At 48.8% G+C, this 17270-nt stretch overlaps 1 protein-coding gene across 1 annotated transcript; it reads right to left on the bottom strand.

Moving 5' to 3' along the window:
* Positions 1-13266: 13266 nt before the first annotated feature.
* Positions 13267-16856, bottom strand: LOC117851621 (wall-associated receptor kinase 3). The gene is made up of 4 exons (XM_034733467.2): positions 15792-16856; positions 15185-15700; positions 14804-14956; positions 13267-14719 (listed from the first exon to the last, which is right to left on the bottom strand). The coding sequence occupies exons 1-4, from the start codon at positions 16750-16752 to the stop codon at positions 13506-13508; spliced, it is 2844 nt and encodes a 947-aa protein (XP_034589358.1). The 5' UTR covers positions 16753-16856; the 3' UTR covers positions 13267-13505.
* Positions 16857-17270: the final 414 nt, after the last annotated feature.

The following is a 17270-nucleotide window of genomic DNA, read 5'->3' as shown; positions in this document are numbered from 1 at the left end:
CGCTGCGGCCGGCCTACTTCCTCTCCTCCTCTTTTCCACTGACGCGCGGGCCCGCGGCTCTAGCGTCTTCTTCTTCCTCCCGCCAAAACTGGCGCGACAGGGGGCGGCACGGCTCGCCGGCCGGCGCCCTACCGGCGACGGGGCTAGGTCGGAAAAGCACCTCTGTGCCCTCACGCACCCGCGCGTGGCAACAGCTCCTCAGGAGATGGCCGGAGCCACTCCCTTCACGGCGGCGGGCGGCAGCACCTACGGCCGGTCGCGGCTACGCGCGACGACGGCGCAACCTACCCCAACGACTACTGCTACACCATCCTGGCATCCCAAGGACCTACCTACGACTACCCAAAAAGGAAGAGAGCAAGCGCAAGGGGGTTCTCACCGTGAGCAGGTGGTGCGGTGACGGCGGACAGAGACAACGGCGAGCACGGTTACTCCGACAAGGATGTTGGACAACGGCTCGGCTGGGGTGTAGCTGGGGTGTCTGTGGAGGAGTGGGCGAGAGGAATCGACGGGAGCTGCGGTGTGGTGGGAGTATTTTGCTTGGCGGCAGCGGCTTGACAGAAGGAGCGGCGGCGGTGAAAAGAGCGGCGGTAAAACGGGCGGCGCGGGAGCGGTAGATATACAAACGTTTTACTGCACGCATGGGCGACACCGTGGTCTACTAGTAGGCTTGCGTGGTGAGGAGGTGGCGTAGCTGCCGCGCTGGCGTGCGACCGAGAACGGCGGCGGCGACACGTCGAGCTCGAATCTGTCATCCTCCCCTTCCTTATCTCTGACGCCCGAAAATTTAGAGCTCCATCACGGCCGATTTCAAATCCGACGGTCCCCAAGTGTCTTAACCAAAGTTGTAGATAAGTTTGAGCTCTACACTTCATATTTAAACCTTTGCCCGAGATAAACATCAAAAAGTCTTCAAGTTTGAATTTTTCCTCGGGCAAATGGCTGAACCGTTCTATCCCTCCATTCAGTTTCGTCAGTCACCTGACAGGGTCATTTACCTGACTTCGTAAATCAATTTAGTGATCCAAATCTTTCTCTTCCGGTCCAACTTCTTCCCATTCATGTTCTATGACATCCAAGGATTCCATTTTGCCCATAATCACTCATACCCTTTGCACTAGATCTCTCTGAAATTGGCTCCAAACTCAGCTATTTTTGCTGTTTCAGACTTAGGCAATTTCAGCAGGACAGTCAACCCGTGACAATGTGCTGACTTTGAGCTCAAATTCGAAATTGTTACCCTCACTGTTCCTGGCCAACAACACCTAAAGATGCTTGTCCAAAGTCCATACTTTAATATGGTATAGTTTTTTGGATCCACTTATTTGAAAAATTCAACAGAATTCAATTTCCAAAAAGGAACTCTGTGCTGTTTTTCTGAAACAGCTATTGTCGGACGAGGAACAATAAACTTGTTTTTCATTTTCTTTCTTTGATTTTCTTGAGGTATTCAGGACCAATTCTTGTCCCAAATTTTGATACTTGAGTTCTAATCACCCTTACATCTCCATTCCATATTTTTGTCGAATTTTTCTGAATTTCGAATTCAAAATTCAAATTTCGGTCAAATTTGACCCGAATTTGATTTTTGGCCAATTTCTTTTTCTTTTCTTCACGAATTGCTTCCATTTCTTCAAAGTCACTTTGATGACTAAAATGGCAGGTATTACACAACTTAGGGTATTTTCGTTCCGGAATATCCTTTACACATGTTTTGCTAATTAAAATAAACCTAGCTTATAGTCTTTTGTGCTTTCATAAATGCAAATCGTTTGATCGTCGTTCTTTGTCAACTTTAGCTCAGTATCTCTTCTGTAGATCCAGCTTTCTGTAAAGCTTTAGATCTTTCCAATTCCAGTTACATCTCAGATCTAGTTGTATCGTAAAGCTAACCAAGTCTTTCCTTTTCGAGCACGGTTTGTGTGCCTTAGTAAACCAAATAGTTTTTCTTAGAGTTTCTGTTCTGCCTAGTAGGTCTCTATCTTCTTGAGTAGTTTTGTGCTGCTCATTTTCTCTATCTAAGTAATCCTATCATGCTTGTTTTGTGTTTCCCTAAGAATCCTGTCTCATTATTGTTCTATCTCAGTTGTCTCTCTGTGAGTCACCTATGTTGTTCTAGTTCTCTGTGCGCATACCTTTCATCTATCTCCTTAGAGCCAATCTCGCTAGTTCGTTTCTCTACCGACTAGTTTAGTTTACGCTTTTATTTTACGCTCTAGAGTAGTCCGTTTTGTTGTTCTCGTTCGTTTCACCTTAACTTATGCGCTAGCCGTGTATGTTTACCTGTTTCTGGTTTTTAACATCAAAGTTAAATGTGAACTTGACTAATTCTTATTCAATTACTTTTCTAATAAAAAGTTTTTCATAAACTAAGATTTAATTGGTTAATTCATAATTATAACTAGTTTTTCTAAATAAAAGTATATAGTGTTATATATCGGTTTTCATGAATAAAGTTAATATGCTTAGTAATATTACAAATGCCTTTTCCACATTAACATGTTTAGTTGAACCGAAATGCAAAGTTATTCGATTAGATGTCTTATGCATGCTCTGAGTTTGCCACCACGCTAATTACACTGACATATGCACGAATAATTTTTGTCAGCTCTCTTTAACCGCGGGAACACACCGCCACCGTGGAATAGAGCGTCAGATCAATGATTTCCCGAATTACATCACTACTAAGTTTGTTCTCCTTGTTTCCCTTCCGTTTCTTGTTTTTACTTATCTTAATTCAATGCGCTGAAAGACCTCTTGTTATATTGCAAGGATTGCAAAGAGAACATGATTGGTAACATTCAGTGCTAGCTCTGGTAAGTACAATGTCCATCTACTTGATAAGATTACTTCCATGTTGTTTCTCTAAGTCTCTTTTAATGTATGACAGATTGACAGACACCCTTCCATTTGTTTTCACTTTCCAGACCCAAGTCAATCAAGAAATAGAATATACAGGATTTTTTCTTTTGATAATGACTGGTTCAGACTCAGCATTTTTCCACCAGCACAATGGTAATAACTACTTTACTCTATCTCCTCGTGTACAGTTAAGTTACCCGTGTTGGCAGTGCCTCCCGTCCATCCTCTGTATGCAGGTGTTTTTCTTGGTGTTTTGGACAGTAGGACTCACAAGGGAGCTCTCACCTCCTTCATTTAACAAGATGAAGCCATACATTATTTGACATTATGGTCGGACATCGTTTTGTCGTCTCAGCCTGTTAAAAGAGTTGTTGCTGCCTGGGGTAGCTTAACGTTGCCTCTCAGGGAGTCACGCTCTCAGCTGCCCAGAGCCATGACTGGGATGGCTTTTGTAGTTTTGTACAGCAACAGAAACCATAGCCCATAGCGTGAGGGGCGGCTCACCTGGTGCGCGTCTGCAGTCGCCCTGCATCCTGCAGCGACTCCAAAGTGTAACATATTGCGGTTTCCATGTCAAAGCTCTTCTTCGCCATGCCTTCCGTGACTTGGTCTTCAATCGCATCGTATCTCAGAAATTTCCATGATCAGGCGGCAGCTTCCGAAATTTCCTGATGTGCAGCGCCAGCGCAGGAAGAAGATTTCGTCGTTGCTGTTGATGGCCGGGACGGTTGGACCATGAATCTCGTGGCTCACAGTTGAAGTGAGCAGTGTTGGCACTGGTGCTCAGGGAGCGGTCAGGCTCACGCTTGGCCTGCTCGTCCTGGGTCGTGCTGCAGCGACCCCCCGTAATGTGTGCAGCTTGCTGCGATTAGCCGGGGCGCGATGCCTCTCAATGCGTTGTAAATTGAGCAAAAGGAAATGATCTGATGCACCCTCGCAGGATCTGCAGATGTACCGGGAACAGTTAAATTTTGCTGTTGCTCTAGCTGTAGGTCTGTAGATGGTGGCAGCAGGAATCTGCCGCAGGGGGTCCTGGTCGCCCGCCTCGTTCACAGTTGCAATGAGCAGGGGCAGGGCTGGCCGGCGCCGTGCCCTGCGTGGCTGTGTCCAAGGACGCAAGAGCGCCCCCAACGGGTCTGTAGCGTTTCGTTTGTATTTATGAATTATTGACTAAATATTGACTAATTAGGCTTAAAAAGTTTGTCTCGCAAAGTACAACCAAACTGTGCAAATTAATTTTTGATTTCATCTACATTCAGTACTCCATGCATTTACCGTAAATTTGATGTGAAGGGGGAATCTTCTTTTTTATAATATCAAAGTTGGGATTTTAGAGTAACTAAACAAGGTCTCAGTTCACTTCTCCTCCCAAACTCTGTTGGTGGGTGATTATGTTCATTTCTCCTCCCAAACTCTGGGTGATTATGTCACCTATCAGCACAGTTAATTTTTCGAAAAAAAAGCATGCACGTCGCCCGTCGCCCGTACGTTGCAGTCATGTCGTCGCTGCCCGTCACCGGCCCGCCCGCCGCCGAAGCCGTGCTCAGGCCCACCCCACTGGTCGCCGAAGCTGCGCCCACCGCCGTTCCCGCCGCTTGCTGAAGCCGCCGCCCCTCCGTCCCACCCGCCGCCAAAGCCACGCCCACCGCCGCTCTTGCCGCCCGCTGAAGCCGCCGCCACCCGTCGCCTGAGATACCAGAGATGAAATAAAAATCAAACAAACAAATAAAGAAGGGAAGCCACCGTCCCCCAACCTTCCCTTCCCAATCCTTCTCGCAGATCTTGCCGTGGAAGGGGAGAGAAAGAAGATGAAGAGGGGAGGGGTGAGGAGGAGGAGCCCTACCTTGTTGCGTGCCGCCGCCGCCCGTCGCCCCCACGGAGCCGCCGGTGCCGTTGCTCCTCGTCCCCACGGGGCTGTCGCTGCTCGCTCCCAGCAGGCCACCGCCACCCCTCGCCCGCCGGTTGCCATCGCAGCAGGCCACCGCCACCCCTCGCCTGTCGGTTGCCATCGCCCCCAAGCGTTGCCCGCTCGCCGCCCGCCTCTGGTGCCCGCTCGCAGGCCATGCGCAGATGGGGAGGGTATAAGTGAGAGGCAGTAAAAGAGATAGGAGATGTAGAGAGAAAGGAGGAGGAGATAAAGGAGAGGCGCAATAAAGCCCGCTCTCCATTCACGATCTATGCTGGATAGAAGATTACAGTGCATCTAAAAATTACACTTGATAGAAATCATATTTTTATGAATTAGTTATAGTACTAAGTTAGTAAATATTGTAGATGAAGTATACATCTGTGAACAATATATATTCCAATTTTCTTATAACATATTGAAACTTTTATGTCAAGATTGTGAACTCATAAAATGATTCCATACCAATTTATATAATTTTTGGACCACGTTTAGATATTACTAGAATTTATTTTCACTAAAAGTTTTAATAAAAGTGAGAAATGTACCTAAAAACTTTGTGAATCTTTCATGGACTTTCATGGTTTGAGTTAAAATGAAACATGTGTCTTTAACATCATCTTCTGAAATTTTTTGATCTTATTTGTGAAAATTTGTACATGTTAATTGCAAGAAACATTCTTATAATCATTTTTTGGAGGTCATTTGTACAGTTGGTGGGTGACTAGACATAAGCACCCGCCAGCACAGATGGGTGCGTCGCCCGCCAGCACAGGAGCCATTGTATTGGCGGATGCTCCCTCGCCAGCTCAAGGAAGCTTTGTGCTGGCGGGTGCCAATCACATCCGTCAGCATGCTAATTTGCTTGTGTGAGTACAAATCGTTTCTGACGTAGTGCGAGGTGTCGACCGGTCACAACTCACATGAGGAGACCACAATGAAGTGAGTTAAATAGGACTAGGACCGGCCGGCTGGAGTGAAGAGTCTTGTACGTCTAGACGACAGTGAGTGACAGATGTGACCTTCCGGCGTGCGTGCGTGGGTCGCTTGTTGGCTTTGTGCCTTGGGTCAACGCTTGCCACACACACACCGCTAGAGACCAACTTCTGTAACTTTTGCACTAGTTCCACCGGCCATCCCATGCGGGCGGGACGAGGGGAACCGGAGAATGCAAAAGATTGCGCACAACTTCGGTGGACGAACCATCTAGTAATATCGTTTTGAGCACGAACTCGCGCTACGTTACCTACCAGGCCACCACGCCACTCCTAGACCTCACTCTTCGTTGTTGACAGGTCGCCGGAGCGGCGATAGAGCAAGGGGAATCGGCAGGCGGGGCGGGGGCACGCCTCCCCTCGGGCTCGGAATCTCCTCTCCACTCCTCCCACGCTAACACGCTCCCAGTGCGAGCAGCAGCCAGCCAATGCGATGCCTTGGTTACTGTTATTTCCTAGACTTTGGTACGATCGTCCCCTGGCACGCGGCCTGATGGGTGATTGCAACGAACGTGGTCCCACTAGGTCATAGTTTCAGATTTTGATGATTGAGTGACAATATAGTCATTGGAACTAATGATTTGTCAAGCATGTATCTTGTAGGTTTTTTAATTTTCAAATTTGCAAAATCATGGCAACGGTTCAAATCGTGATATTCAAGCATCCAAGCTATGGTATTCAAGTGACCAAACTATGGTATCTAGGATTATTTTATGGTATTTTCAGTGTGCAAGTATTGGTATTTAAATCAGAAAATTCAGTACCATCGGATATCCCGATGGTCCACCGGAGTAAGCGTCGGACTAACCATCGGAGCAATCAGTACAACGGGAAAATCAGGGAAAAAGTTCAAGTGCACCGGATGATCCGATGGCCTGTATTTTACATGCATCGGAGCAATTTGCATAGAAATGAAGAAAACCCTATAGCACTGGATGATCCGATAGATGATCTGATAGTGGGCTAAGAGGAGCGTCGGACGAAACATATTTACTTTGTGAAGTTTGCAAAGAGGTTTTGGCTAGAAGCTCTTAAGCACCGGATGATCCGACGGTACCATCGGATAAAGCATCGGATGAATTTTTGATGTGTCAGTGAAGAACTTGGCGCAAGGAGGCTATTTATACCCCTCCACTCACCCATTTGAAGTTGCTAGTGTGTGCATAAGTCCATTGGAGATCAAGACTCATCAAGAATACATCCAAGCCACCAAAAGTGCATAAGTGATTAATCAAAGGCTTAGCACAAGCTTAAAGAGTGATTAGTGCTAGCATAGGCCTAGAGAAAGAGAGAGTGCAAGGTGTGCCTATATTGTGATTGGTTCTAGGAGTGAACCACGGTTGTACAAGATGTGCCGGCACCTTGGAGCCTTGGTGGCTCGTCGGCAAGTCTTCGATCCTCCGGCTTGGTGTGGAGCGGTGTTGACAACCGTGTGTAGGGGTATGGAGACCCCTTCCTTTGTAGAGAAGCTTATTAGTGGAGACGGCATCAAGGTGACCAGGGAACTTGGTGTGACTATGTGAACCTTAGTGGCCAAGCTTTTATGGAAAGTCAAGGTGATGGGTACCTGGTACCTCAAGAAAGGGGGTACTTGTACCAGGGTACCCTCAAGAAAGGCCTAACAGCTAGAAGTATGCTGGAGGTGGCTCAAGAAAGTCCGGCCAGATCGGGGGAGGGCCCGCAAGGGGCCCATAGCACCCCGCCCACTCCTTGGCTCAGGAAGACCTGCACCGTACCAGAGGCATTAAATGTGGGGCATGGCCTCTTCGACCGCCCCACGGGGGACATGACCAGGCGGAGGAAGCCGACCTTTAACAGGTGTTCGAGGGTGAGGCTACACCCCATAAACCGCCCAGGACCACTCACAGGACAAGGCCATGCACGGCCGTATGCGCCCATGCACCCTAACGTCATCATCACTCTCACCGCCAAGACGACTAGTCAAGCTCAAGGTCATGCCACTATGCCAGATCCCGTACGGACCTGCAGGCAAGGTGGGACCTAGTGTCGTTCGTCATGGCGCAGATTGGCCATGGGCAGGTTGGGGAAAGCCGAGGGGAGCGGTACGCCCCGCCCAGGTTGCTGACCGGGGCTCACCCATTCATCTCCGGTGCGGACGTCAACGGCCTCTTCCGTCCATTCACACCGTGCGGCTAGGATGAGGCATGCCGTGGAAGCAGGCTAGGTCATGTGTAAGTAGCCCACGCTGCACAGGAGCTGCCGTGCAGGGCGTGCGAAGCCCACAACCGATCAAGAGGACTGGACAAGGAGGCTTCTTGGCGCAAGGCTACCCCGACCACGCCATGACCCTCGCCCTTCGAGGTCAGGAACCCCCTCAATTTTTCAACATTGTTGCTCGGTCCCTAGCTAATATAAGGGGAACCGGGACTCCTTTCTCTCTGATACACATTCAACGCATACACCCACACATTGCACGAATGCCTGCTTGCAGGCACCCCGTTGTAAGCCCAGTGCACTTGTAACGCCCGTAAAAATACACCCAATTAAATCACTCGTTAAAAATGCATTCCAAAATTTTTCCGACCGCTGAGCTCCGTCAAATCTTTTCCCTTCCGTCGGACCCGTCGTTCTGGCCCGACTCGTCAACCCTCTTTTTCCGCTCCCCGTAAATTTCGCCGCGTGCCCGTCCAATCCATCACGCGAGCCGTCTAAATCCCGCGTCTTTCGCTGAGCTGCCCCTCCTTTTTCCCTTCCTCTTTCCTTTCTTTTTCCCTTTTTCTTTTTCTCTTTCTTCTTCTTCTTCCTCCCTCCTCTTTCCTCTCTCTCCTTCCTTCTTCCCTACCGCACCTTTCTCCTGGCGCCTAGCGCCCGTCGCCTAGCTCCTCCCGTCCAGGCCGCGCCCGGCCGACCGCGCCCGGCCGCCCGCGTCAGGCCGCGCCGCCGCGCGCGCGCGCGCGTGGCTCCTTCGCCGGGCCGCGCGTGCTGCCCGGCGCCGCCGGCCGCGCCGGACCGTCCGCGCCGGACCGTCCGCCGGCCGGTCTTCGGATGTCTCGTCCCGGCGCGTTTCCCCATGAAGTCGCCGCCCCTGTGCTTCCTCGTCGACCACGCCGCCACGCCATCCACGAGCAAGCCCGCCCGGGCACGCCACCGGCCGGAAAGTCCCAGCCACCATCATTGCCACCGGCCGCCCCTCCATTGACGGCCTATAAAAGGGGCCACGCCCGGCCCTCCGCACCACCACCACCGCCGCTAGCTCGCCGCCGCCTCTCCCTTGCCTCCCCGTGCGCCCGACTGCCGCCGCCGCTAGTCGCCGCCGCCCCCTCCTGGACCGACCGCCGGCGCCCCTTCCCCCACCGTCGCCGGCCAAGGTGAGGGCCCAAAACGGGTCCCCCACACCACCCTCTCCCTTCCCCACCATTCGGCCACGCCGCCGGCGAGCAAGGCCGGCCGGCCCGCCGCCGGTCAACCCTCCCCCACATCCCCTGTTATGGCCTAAGGAGGAAGAAGAGGATAAAGTCCCTCCTCTCCCGATCTAACCCTCAAGTTTTCCCTATTCGCGAACAAGTCCTCCCACCATTCCAAAAATAATTACAGATAGGCCCCTACTCTCGCGGTTTAGTCCTAAACCTCATTTTAAAGCCCCTAATACCCCTTTAACCCGTCATTTCATGCGCCAAATTTCCTCCAATCAATCCCAAATTCGACCACGACCCCCTCTCATATATTTCCGCCGAGGCATATCAAAATTTCATGAAAATACCCCTCCTACCTATTTTCCGTTCATACTTCCTGTTCGGAGCTCAACGGGTAAAATCTTTTTCCTTTTTATTTATTGTGTGCTCGTTTGTGTGTGCCGTAGATCGTGGAGTACCGAGGAGGAGCGCGAGGAGGAGTTCGACCGCGAGCCCGAGCCCGAGGACCAGTACCGCGAGCAGGAGCTCCCGGAAGGCTTTGAGAACGGCAAGTCCAATCTCACCCTTTGATGCATATTTAATACCCAGTTTTTCAGACATAATCTATTGGCCTGTTTTATAAAATGCATATTGTTTTATCGCAAGACATGGTTGGATAGCCACCCCTTGATTGTTATGATTATTCCTTGTTGTCCCATATTTATCTCTAAATATGAGTTGCTCTGTTTAGATGATAAATACTGCTAGAATGCTTAGGAACTCATTATCCAAATTCAAACATGACTACATCTGTTTATTCGGAAAGTAAATGTGTGAGTATGTTCAACTGAGGAGTGGGTTTTCGGTGTAAAGAGAGGTGGTGGATGAGATGGATGGGCGTTTCTTGTGTGGAATGCCGGGTTGTTGGGCTCGTACCTAAGTGGTTGAGCAGAGTGGGAGATATCCATCTTGTCATGGCTAAGGACCGAGTTGATGTGTCATCCTGCCTGATTCCATCATCGTGCAACCACTCGACCGTTGTATGGGCAACGGCTTAGCATAAACCCCACTAGCTAAACTGCTAGGCTTCAGGTGTGCTGGTGAGCAACGGGAGCCCTTGGAAAAGGACTAAGCTCTTGGTGACTTAGGTCCCGGTTTCGGCCCCGTGGATGGGTTGCTAACCCCTTGGGTGCTTCCGTGTGGACTAGTCAGTGTTGGCTAAGGTGGGTAATGGCTTTGTTAGGATCCGTACCGTCACTAAGGTGATCGCGATACGGTACCCTACTTGTGGGAAAAGTGTACAACCTCTGCAGAGTTAAAACCTATCCGGGTAGCCGTGTCCACGGCATTGGACGAGTTACGGCTCGGTCACACAACTAGCTTTTGGGGATGAATGGTATTTACGGTGTGTGTGGGTGTGTGGAATTTTGGAAGTGTCCGGCAGTTGTGCCGTGCGCTACGGCGGACGGGGAGTCCGGTAGCGATAAAACTTGGATCCTTTATGTAGGATCAACCCCACTTGATATATCGTTTATTAAAATGTTTTCATGAAACTTCTTTAAAATGAAACCCTACATATGTCTAAAATTCAGCTTTATTGCAAATAAACCATAGCTATATCCTTGAAGATTCATATGCATATTCTTGTTGTATCCCCCTCCGTGGATGGGGTTGGACTTGCTGAGTACTTTGTACTCACCCTTGTGTTGTTACTCCAGAGGAGGATCCGAACTTCGTCGCCGAGGACTTCGAGTAGGAGGTTGCGTCTGCACCCAACGCTGCCTGCGGTGTTGGCCCTTTTGCAGGATGCTTCCGCTGACGCATAGTTCCGATTGCAGCCCGGAGTCCGACTGGACTGCAACTTGGATTTGTATTGTTATCGCTTTAGTCTTGCTTTGGGTGTGGCTTGCCCGCCCGCTCCTTCGGGAGTTGTACGGTTTCTGAACTATCTGTTGAATAAATGTGTTATCAGCCTCCTGGGACTGATAATTGGATCACATTTAGTCTCTACTTATGTGGGGACGCTTCAGCACTTGATCCAAAGAATATGACTCCTGCCAAAACTGGACGTAGGGATTTTCCCGAACTAGTACAATTCCTTGTCTCTTGTGTGCTAGCCATTGGAAGTGAGGAGAGCACGGCGTACAATCACTAGTCGGCGGTTCGGAACACCGACACAAGGGGTGTCCTAGAAGAGACTTGTGACCGGGAAGCAATACTCATGTGTGAGTGCTTCAACAACGTGGACTACTGGTGGCTTAGTGCCTACCGATACATCGGGATAAATCATCATGTCAAGAGTTTGCTTCCCCTCATCCTCACCTCTTACTTTTCCGCATTTCATACTTGCAACTTGTGTGCCTTTACATTTTTAGTATAGTATCTTGCTAGAATTGGTTCTAGGTTGCAAAACTTATTTTGGGATGATGGTTTCACACTAGATTAACCATAGTTGCACATCTTGATAGCATGATCTAGTTTAGGTTTGATGCAAAAATAGTGGAAGCCATAGATTGAGGTTTTAAGTTGCCTAATTCACCCCTTTCGCCTCTTAGGCTACGAGCACCCCCTTCCCCTCTTAGACTATGAGCACCGATTCCTCACAGTGATGACCATCTCAATGGAATGTATTGCTTCATGTATCAACAAAGGTTGGTACGAATATTCCAAAGGTAGGTACTGATCCACGCGCACTCAAAATGTTGCAAAAGACTAGAAATCTAACATACGACAAGCTAACTGGGGTTTTCTATATGCAGAACAGTTGCATATGTAGGTCCTGTTTGTATCTGCTTATTTCCCGCTTATCGGTGGAAATAAGCCATAAGCCCACCCAAACGCTTTGATTATTTCCCGCTTGCTATGTAAGTCGCTTAGTGCACAAGCTGGGAAACAACTGGCATCCAGCTTATTCTGTACGCGGGGCGGGAGACGCTTCTCCAATAAGCGAAGCAAATTTTCCCTCGCTGCCCCTCACCCATCGACGCCTCCAGCCGTCCGCCCCCGCGCCTCCCGCGACCGCCGCCGGCTCCCGACTGCTGCCGGCTCCCGTCGGTCGCCAGGTCCCGCCGCCGGGCTTGGCCCACCGCCGCCGCTCGGTTCCTGTCCGCCGCCGCCGCTCCCGCGCCTCCCGCGATCGCCGCCGGCTCCCGTCCGCCGCCCAATCCCGTCCGCCGCCAGATCCCATAGTCGGGTCCCGCCGCCTGCAGATCTCGGCGCCGGCGCTCGGTTCCCGTCCGCCGCCACCGCCCCCGCGCCTCCCTCGACCGCCGCCGACTCACGTCTGCCGGGCTTGCCCCCGCCACCGGGCTTGGCCCTCTGGCGGCTTGGCCCTAGCCGCCGGCTCCCGTGCACCGCAGCCGCCCCTGCAACCGCCGTCGGGTGCCGTCCGCCGGGCTTGCCCCCACCGCCGGGCTTGGCCCCTGGCGGCTTGGCCCCCGCCGCCGGCTCCCGTCCGCCGCCGCCGCCCCTGCAACCGACGTCGGGTGCCAACCACCGGGCTTGCCCCCGCCGCCGGGCTTGGCCCCTGGCGGCTTGGCCCCTGCCACCGAGCTTAGCCCCCGCCGCCGGGCTTGGCCCCTGGAGGCTTGGCCCCCGCCGCCAGGCTTAGCCCCCGCCGCCATTCAGCCTTAAGGGCATTCATGTCAATTTACCAACCAGGACAGACAATCGACACAAAATAATCAGGATTGCTAAACACCCTGCTTATTCAGACAGCAGATTCTCCAGACAGCAGGCTTATCAGATAAGCTTGCTTATCAGATAAGTGAGTTCCAGAAAAGCGTATACAAACAAGGCCGTAGTGTTATTAGCTAGAGTGTACTTTTCAGATCAGAAAATGGAGTTCTAAAGTTCTATGTTCAACACTTTTCGATACTGTGTCACATGAAAAGACATGCAACGGAAGAGTGGGGTTCCTATTGTCGTGATGCCGTCATGGCGTCATTCCAGACCTTTGAGTTATGAGTATCACTTCATAGTAATCATGATAATACTTTGCAAAAAGATACCGTAATAATTGCAGCTTAAATCATATTCCGCCTTTTCAAAAAAAATAAATCATATTCCGTAGTATATCAGTCAGCGGTCTACTGGAACCAACCTATTAAGCCACTGGCAATTTATACCCAATTGTTACTGGACTCGTTGATAACCACAACAATTTTCTTATACAAGCTTATCTTTAGTACAGTGACTTATGTACAAATATAAAAAGTATACAACAGTCGCGGTCTACAATATATTGTACACGTGAAATGCATCTATGTGATATAGTATCATCGAAAGGAAACTAATATAATGTGAATCTTCAATAAAATACATCATACCTCAGATGCATTATATTCAACATCCAAGCAAGCCATCGATCGGTATCTTGCACAAATGTAATTAGCGTGGCAAAGATGCAAATTCTTGCTCCAAACTGTAGCACCCAGAGCTCCCAGCATTGACAAGATCGATATGCCCATATAAGTTCTTATCTTGTGGGCATAACAAAGGCTCAATATCTGCATCTTTTTTAGCTAAACCTTTTCTAAGTCTCTTTATTCTTAAAAATTGCAACCTCATATCTACTTCTTTCATAGTTGGTCTGTCTCCTCCTTTGACCCTTAAGCATGCTTCTGTAAGTGAGGCGATTTCATTAATCTCTTCCTGGTCTGCCTCTTCCACAACTTGTTTATTCAGTATTTCTACAAGGGACCCTGCATGAAGTCCTTCAATGAAGTAATGTGATAGGTTTTGTTTAGCACCTAAATCATTGATAAAAATTGGCTTCTTCCTTATCAAAAGTTCAACAAGTATTACTCCAAAACTATATACATCACTCTTTTCAGTAAGCTGACCAGTATGATAGTACTCTGGGTCCAAGTAGCCAAATGTACCTTGGACAATCGTAACCACATGAGTCTCATCAAGCGAAAGAGATCTTGAAGCACCAAAGTCTGAGACCTTTGTGGTGAAGTTGTCATCCAAGAGTATATTTGAAGACTTAACATCTCTGTGAAAAATTGGTATTGTAGCAGCTGAGTGTAGATAAGCAAGTGCTCCTGCTGCTTCCATTGCAATCCTAATGCGATCATCCCATGAAAGCAAGCATTTTACTGTAGTATCAGAGTGAAGAAGTTCATACAGGGTGCCATTTGAAATGAACTCATAGACAAGCATGGGAACCTCATCTTCGAGGCAGCAACCAAGCAGTTTCACCACATTGCGATGGATGATTTGAGACAAAATGACAACCTCATTGATAAACTGGTCGATCTCTATTTGCTCCACAATTTTGGATTTTTTTATGGCCACCACACGTTGGTCTGATAGAATCCCTTTATAAACTGTGCCATGTCCTCCACGACCAAGAACACGAGTAGCATCAAAGTTGTTTGTTGCCTCCTCTAGTTCCTCCAATGAGAATATTTTAGTTTTTCTTGTGGTGCTTTCATCAGAAATCAATTGCTCCAATAGCAGGCCTTGATTTTTCTTGAAGTGTGCTCTTCTGATTCTCTTTTGGATGCCCCTTTTCCACTTATTGGCAAGTACGATTACACCCAATGCAATAATTATGGAGCCAATGCCACAACTGATTCCAATTCCAATTGCAATACCTGTATGCATTCGCCGTTCTTATGAAATCATACTAATGTTTATAAATTGCAATTGCATGGTGCTTTTGTTTGCTTGACACTTACCCAAAAGAAGATTTCGTTCCTTAGCTGGTGTAACACACCGCTTCATTCTTGAATCAAATACTTTATTATGAGGGCACAGTGTGCACTTATAAGTCCCAGGAAAGTTTTGACATGTACCATTGCAGTAGCTTGGCCGTAAGCATTCATCAATATCTGTAGATAGCTCATTTGTTATTTAATATATATGTGGATCATTATTATAGACATACTCTTGCATTGCTAGATTCTGAAAGAAATCCCATGTTTAAATCAGCCTGATCGAATTTATAATCTCTTACTACAAAATACAATTCTGTTAGAGTATGTGAATTGATTAATTTTCTTCCATTTTCCAGTATGATGTTAGTGATGTAGAGCATAGTGGAGGAGGAGAGGGATTACCTGTGCAGCCGTCCTGTATGTATGGATTTCCTTCGAAGCCAGAAGAACAATTGCAACGATACCCCATAAACATTTTCCCATGGGTTACGTGTAGGCAATCACTGTTTACGCTCTGGCATGCATACCTAGTTATATTCCGCAAAGCTTGTTGACAAGTTGAATTGGTAACCACCCATCTTAGGACAATGTCATTTTCCATAGAAAAATCAAATTCATCTTCCACGGGGCCGTTGAAGACGTCCATACCTCCGCTCTCGTGAGTCGAAACTATTATCGCTTCTTTTTCAGTGCTCGCATTGCTTAGCATGTTTGTTACAGTCAAAGTTCCATCTTCTACTGAGACACCAGTCACGCGGTACTGTGTATCTCCTGTGCTAAAAAGCGTGTCATTTGCTGTTGTACAATTAAGTCGGAACTTTTTGTTTCCAAAACAACCTTCTTCGAGCCCAAAAGGGAAGGAAATGTTCATGTTTCCACATGACCTCCGGCAGTGTTCTTTAGGCTCGGGGTTATAATCTGCTCCATAATATATTAACATATAGTAAGAATAAGCAAGTGGTTAAAACTTAAATATGTTCATTTTTTAAGAAAAGCAAGGAGGGAGTACCTTGCATGCAACCTTCGAAAAGGTAAGGATTATTATTGCCGTCGTCGTCGGACAAATAACTCAGTCCGTAAAAGTAAGGATCGCCCCCTAGGCCTGAAACACCGAAGGAATAAGAAAAACCGGAGCAGTAACAGTGGTAACCCCCATATGATGACGCATTTCTACAAATGCTGTTGATGGCACAAGCATAACTTGCGTTGTTCATTCGCGCGCTTTCGCAGCTTGGTTGATCCGTGATGGCAACCTCAACATAAGCACCATAGATCTTGCTTGTGTTTGTCCAACCCAATAAAAGGTCAGTCACGTTACTCGTGTCACCCAAATTTGTTATGAAAGCCATGATGCGAGGGTACATAGAACCTGATGATTGTCCTGCCATACCATCAGCCCGAGAAAATGTTGCCTGGAAGCCTGACATGGCATTCGGTAAACTGATGAAACAGCAACCAATCCCGCTGCAAGACCCTCGAGTTGGCAATACCTCCCCGTGGCACCTACTGACGCAGGAGCCGACATGGTTTCTCTCATAATCGAACAAGTTGACATCAAAGTCACATCCAAGGACAATGAAATTGTTATAGCTGCGAATAGTAATACCCTTACCGGGAGCCTCCCACTCCCAAGACATATTGTTCCTACCTGGTCCAAAGGAACTGTTGAAGAAAATACGGACCTCAACAAACCCATCATCATATATCTCAGTGATCTCAGCTGTGCTGTTCCTCATCAGTAACAGCTTTGGAGGCTGAGTGGTGTTGTCGCAGGTAACCTCGAAGCCCTGCCGGAAGCACCCCGCCCCTATGCCGAAGGGGTAGGAGATATTGACGTCCCCGCAGTTGGAGGGGCAGTGAGCTACAGAGGCGGCGGACGGGATATACAGTATCCCTCCGTCTCCCAAGGCTGCGGATGCAGGCGGCATGGCTGCCAAGCACGCCAGAACGAAAGCCATGGCGCAAACCATCACTCTGGCCGAGCTCACGTTACGCTAATCAGCTTGTCTGCGAGTAAAAATTGGTGTTGGTGTTCCGGGTTAAGGCAACTACGCGTATAAAGGCGTCCCTGATGAGCAGAGTACAATCGCTGACGCGCAGTCGTCGCCCGCCGGGTCAGTCACGCGCGATGGCTAAGGTAGTGTTTGACAGCTCGGACTAAATTTTAGTCTCGGTTACGTCAAATGTTTACACGCGCGACTCGTCTAACGTGTGCGGGAATTCGAACCCACGACCTCAAAGCTCACGCGTAGCTTTCTTACCATCTCACGTACACAACACATCTAACTATGTAGGGAATACAATATTTTTGTATTAACTCGTGGGGACCCTTTTATCCCGGTTGGAAATACCAACTGGGATAAAGACCCCCTTTTATCCCGGTTGGTATTACCAACCGGGACTAAAGGGTCGAGGGCTTTAGTCCCGGGCAGCTGATTTTTTCACCCGAGACTAAAAAGTCTCCCACAGGTGGTTGATTTTTGACCCG

This window comes from Setaria viridis, chromosome 4, assembly GCF_005286985.2.
Source record: "Setaria viridis chromosome 4, Setaria_viridis_v4.0, whole genome shotgun sequence".
NCBI classification, from domain to species: Eukaryota; Viridiplantae; Streptophyta; class Magnoliopsida; order Poales; family Poaceae; genus Setaria; species Setaria viridis.
This window is presented reverse-complemented; position numbering and strand designations above follow the sequence as displayed.

Bases quoted from the DNA above. Each gene is read 5' to 3' on its own strand.
- LOC117851621 (XM_034733467.2), bottom strand. From the start codon at position 16,752: ATGGTTTGCGCCATGGCTTTCGTTCTGGCGTGCTTGGCAGCCATGCCG. The intron at 14,957-15,184 runs GTAATCCCTCTC...AGCTATCTACAG, and splicing joins CATACAGGACGGCTGCACAG to ATATTGATGAATGCTTACGG. The intron at 14,720-14,803 runs GTAAGTGTCAAG...GAATGCATACAG, and splicing joins GGAACGAAATCTTCTTTTGG to GTATTGCAATTGGAATTGGA.